This window comes from Limulus polyphemus, unplaced genomic scaffold, assembly GCF_000517525.1.
Source record: "Limulus polyphemus unplaced genomic scaffold, Limulus_polyphemus-2.1.2 Scaffold1789, whole genome shotgun sequence".
Taxonomy (NCBI): domain Eukaryota; kingdom Metazoa; phylum Arthropoda; class Merostomata; order Xiphosura; family Limulidae; genus Limulus; species Limulus polyphemus.
In genome coordinates, this window is record NW_013667399.1 from 7,411 (window position 1) to 11,083 (window position 3,673).

The 3,673-nt window shown below is 31.3% G+C and overlaps 1 protein-coding gene across 1 annotated transcript in view; it reads left to right on the forward strand.

Moving 5' to 3' along the window:
- Positions 1–1,587: 1,587 nt before the first annotated feature.
- LOC106464935 (TATA-binding protein-associated factor 172-like) overlaps positions 1,588–3,673 on the forward strand; it is a 96,956-nt gene continuing 94,870 nt past the window's right edge. The window contains exon 1 of the mRNA XM_013925109.2: positions 1,588–1,643. Within this exon, the coding sequence (XP_013780563.1) occupies positions 1,588–1,643 (56 nt within the window). The remainder of the gene's footprint in view (positions 1,644–3,673) is intronic.

Consider the following 3,673-nt stretch of genomic DNA (forward strand, 5'->3'; position numbering starts at 1 on the left):
GATCAAACAGAACGAGGTCAATGATAATTGCATAATGAGATTGTGGTTGTTACTAATAATAATGATACAATAATTATCAGACTTGAATTGTAGACACTTTGATTGGGATTGTGTTTAGTCAAATAGTTGGGCAGAGAGATTTCTTGAAGTGATTCAGGATGGTTTTCTGTGCTAAATGGTTAGAGCGCCAACTGGGTGGGTGGGAGATGGGTGCAATTTCTAATTAGAATGTGGTTGTAAGAGTTTAAATGTGTATGTGTGGGAATTCGGAGAAGAGAGACATTAATTAATTGAGTTTGATGTTGTGCTGCATGATGAGATAAACTAAATTGAATAGCTACTTTTTTAGGCCACAAGACGAGTTTATTACTAGTGGATTTGAAAAATAAGGTAAAGGTGATATGGGACAGGGAATTTTTTATTAAAGAAACGGCTTTTATTTCAAAATATTTATGTTCCTGAAAGAAAAAAGGATGATGGGGAAGATCAAACTGGTTTGGTTTACTAATGACATAAAGGAGAAAATGCAGGATAAGTGCTGTAAGTTAAACAAGTTTAAATTGACAGATAGGCTAGAAGGTTTATAGAACTGTATGAGAGCTAGTGATTTGATTGAAAAAGAAATTAATAAATGCAAGTTATAAGAAACAACAGGTTGATAACTTTAAAACCTAACAATATGGATTTTTTCATTATTTTAAATGTAAGCAAAATATCTTAAAATAAAGATGGGTCCTTAAAAGATGCTGATGCTAAGGGTTTTGTTGAAGACTTGAGACAACAAAGCTTTTAAATGTTCTGCTTTTGTAATAGAAGATTTTAGAAAAATGAGACTAAACATTTTATGGAAAATATTGAAATTGGCTTTAATTATTTAAATATTGATCTCTTGATGGTGAGTAGAAAGAAAAATTGAGAGATTAAAAATAAAGCACTACCTTTTAAAGGAGGTAAAAGATCACATATGTGATCCTTTTTCATTTTTTTGTTAGGTTAATAGATAGTTGTCATGGAAATTAGGGGATAGTTAGTTTTAATTCTATTATGAGAAAAATTCTAGTCTGATAAAATAATCTTTTATGAAATAAGTTACAGGAATGTAATATAGCAAAATAATGAACATGGTTTCATCAAAGGGAAATCTTGCATACTAAAATTGTTTTTTTTTTTTTGAGGATGAACCTGGATGATTGAAAGAATGTGGACTTGGTGTTTTTATAATTTAGAAAAAATTTGGTAAAGTGCTAGAAAAATATTGGTTAATAAAAGCATATCAGTAGGGGTTTGAGAAAGACTAATTCATATGTGGAAGTGTTTAGATGAGAGAAAAAAAAATTAGTATGGTCCAGTCAAACTGGACTCTAATTACTAGTTGAATGCTTAGCATATGCTTTTGCTTAATTGTATTAATAGGGCATAATTAGTAAGGTGAGAAGAGGACATTAAACTCTTGGGTATATCTAGCAGTATTGAGGATGTTGAGGTATTACAGAAGGACCTAGATTAATTGCTAAGTTCAATAAATATCTGGCAAATGACAGTTTAAGGTAATGCATTTGAGTTATCATAATTTGCATAATATTTAATATGGATGTGAACCCACTGAACTGTGTGACAGGAAGAGGATCTTGGCATAGTGATGGGTAAGTCTCAAGCCATTAAAACAGTGCTGTATTGCTGGAATTATATTTATAGACATTGAATACAAGTGTAGAGGTAATTATGTCTATATACTTCTGAACAGCTTAATATCATCTGAGAAAGGGTTCAGAGGATAACTACTAGCATGATTTTATTGATGGAAGGGTCATCTTATGGGGATATGTTAAGATATTTTAACTTTCTCATATGAAAAGAAGGGTAAGAGGTGGTCTTAATAAAGTTTACAAGATTGTCTGGTGAATCAACAGAATATAGGTGATTTTTGTTGTTGTTGTTGTATTCTAAAGATAATAGAACCAAAAGTCTGAAGTTGAACATTTGGAAAAGACAGGCTAGACTCCAGTTAACAGTGTTATTTCTTTAACGTGATGATTGCCTTACATAATTAGTTCCTATCAGCAGAATAGCATCTTACAAGAGTGTAAGAAGGATGGAATGGGGAAAAAAAACATGAAAAATATTTGGTGTAATTTACTTTTCTCAGGGGTGGGTGTGCAAATACTAAATAATCCCTTGTTGTCTATATGTTCATGTTTTTTCATAGTATACCTTTGAAGCATTTGCTAAAATAATTATAAATTTTTATCAGAATTCTGCTTGGAATTGTATGTAACTTGTGAGCTTTTGTTCTTAAACTTGCAAGACACAGGATATAAATACTTCTTAAAACGAAATGGTTTAATTTGATTTGAAAGTAAGTTTTTTTTTTAAATTGTATATACTAACTATACAAGTGTAGCTGAAATATTTTTATTACTCTTTTGAAGTGACACTGGTACTAATTTCATGAAACAAGTTTATTAAAGTTTTTAAACTGTGGAAAGGATGCAATAAAATTTGTTACTTGGAGTTGTATCTTTTTACTATACATTTACTCTAGCTTCAGAAAAATACATCATTATAGAAAACATGTTAAAACTTTATTGGCTCATTGGGCCTAATATTTGAATGCAGAAAGTATTAATGATAAAAATGTAGGCAAAATATTTTTCATAGCTTAAATTTAATTTTTTTTTTCTTCAGTAGTATTTCAAGTTGAACAAGATATACCAATTTGTAGTTTTTATGGTAAGTACAGAAATGATTAGAAATGTGGTTGGAATGGTACTATTCAAATTAAAAGCCCATTTCACTCATTATAATTTATCTATTGTATATAATGAAAAATATGTAGGTCAAATTTTTACCAAAAGTCATTAATATCCTAGTTCTGTCAAAAGTTTTGAAAACCTTTGAGTGTATCACTGGTGAAGTGTATTTATTCCCCCCCCCCCCCTGTCTTCCATGTTAGTATCATGACATAATGTTTTGGGATAACATAGGACCTATTGGTCCATCTCGGCTGTTCGACACTCTAAACTAAATTAACTTTAAAAAAACAAAAAAACTTGAAGCCAGCCCTTATCATTCATATATTTATGAAGCTTTTTCTTAAACTCATTTAAATTTAATGCCTCTACATCTGAAGGCAACCCATTCCAAAGGCCAACCACCCTGTTAGAAAAATAAAACTGTCTTAGCTGAAGATGACTCCTATGCTGCCAAAATTTATACTTGTGTCCCCCTAGTCCTACTGTTAAATATGTAAAAAGATGATGCATCAACACTATCAATTCCCTTTACCATCTTAAATACCTCAATCCCCCCCCCCAACTATTCTTTTTTCAAGGGAAAACAATTTGAGAGATTTTAGCCTCTCCTCATATGATGATCCCTTCATCCCAGGCACCATTCTAGTAACCTTTCTCTGAACCTTTCCAACAATTCAGTCTCTTTCCTAAGGTAAGGAGCCAAAGACTAAACACAATATTCCAAATGTAGCCTAGCCAGTGACCTGTACAATAAAATTGTAACCTCTGTAGACTTGTATTCTATATTTCTGTAGATACAACCTAAAATCCACTAGCAACAGCACATTACTTGGATGGCTTTAAAGACTGATCGACTATTACACCAAGATCCCTTTCTTTCATAACATTGTTAAGGTTATACCCATCCAAATTATACTTAT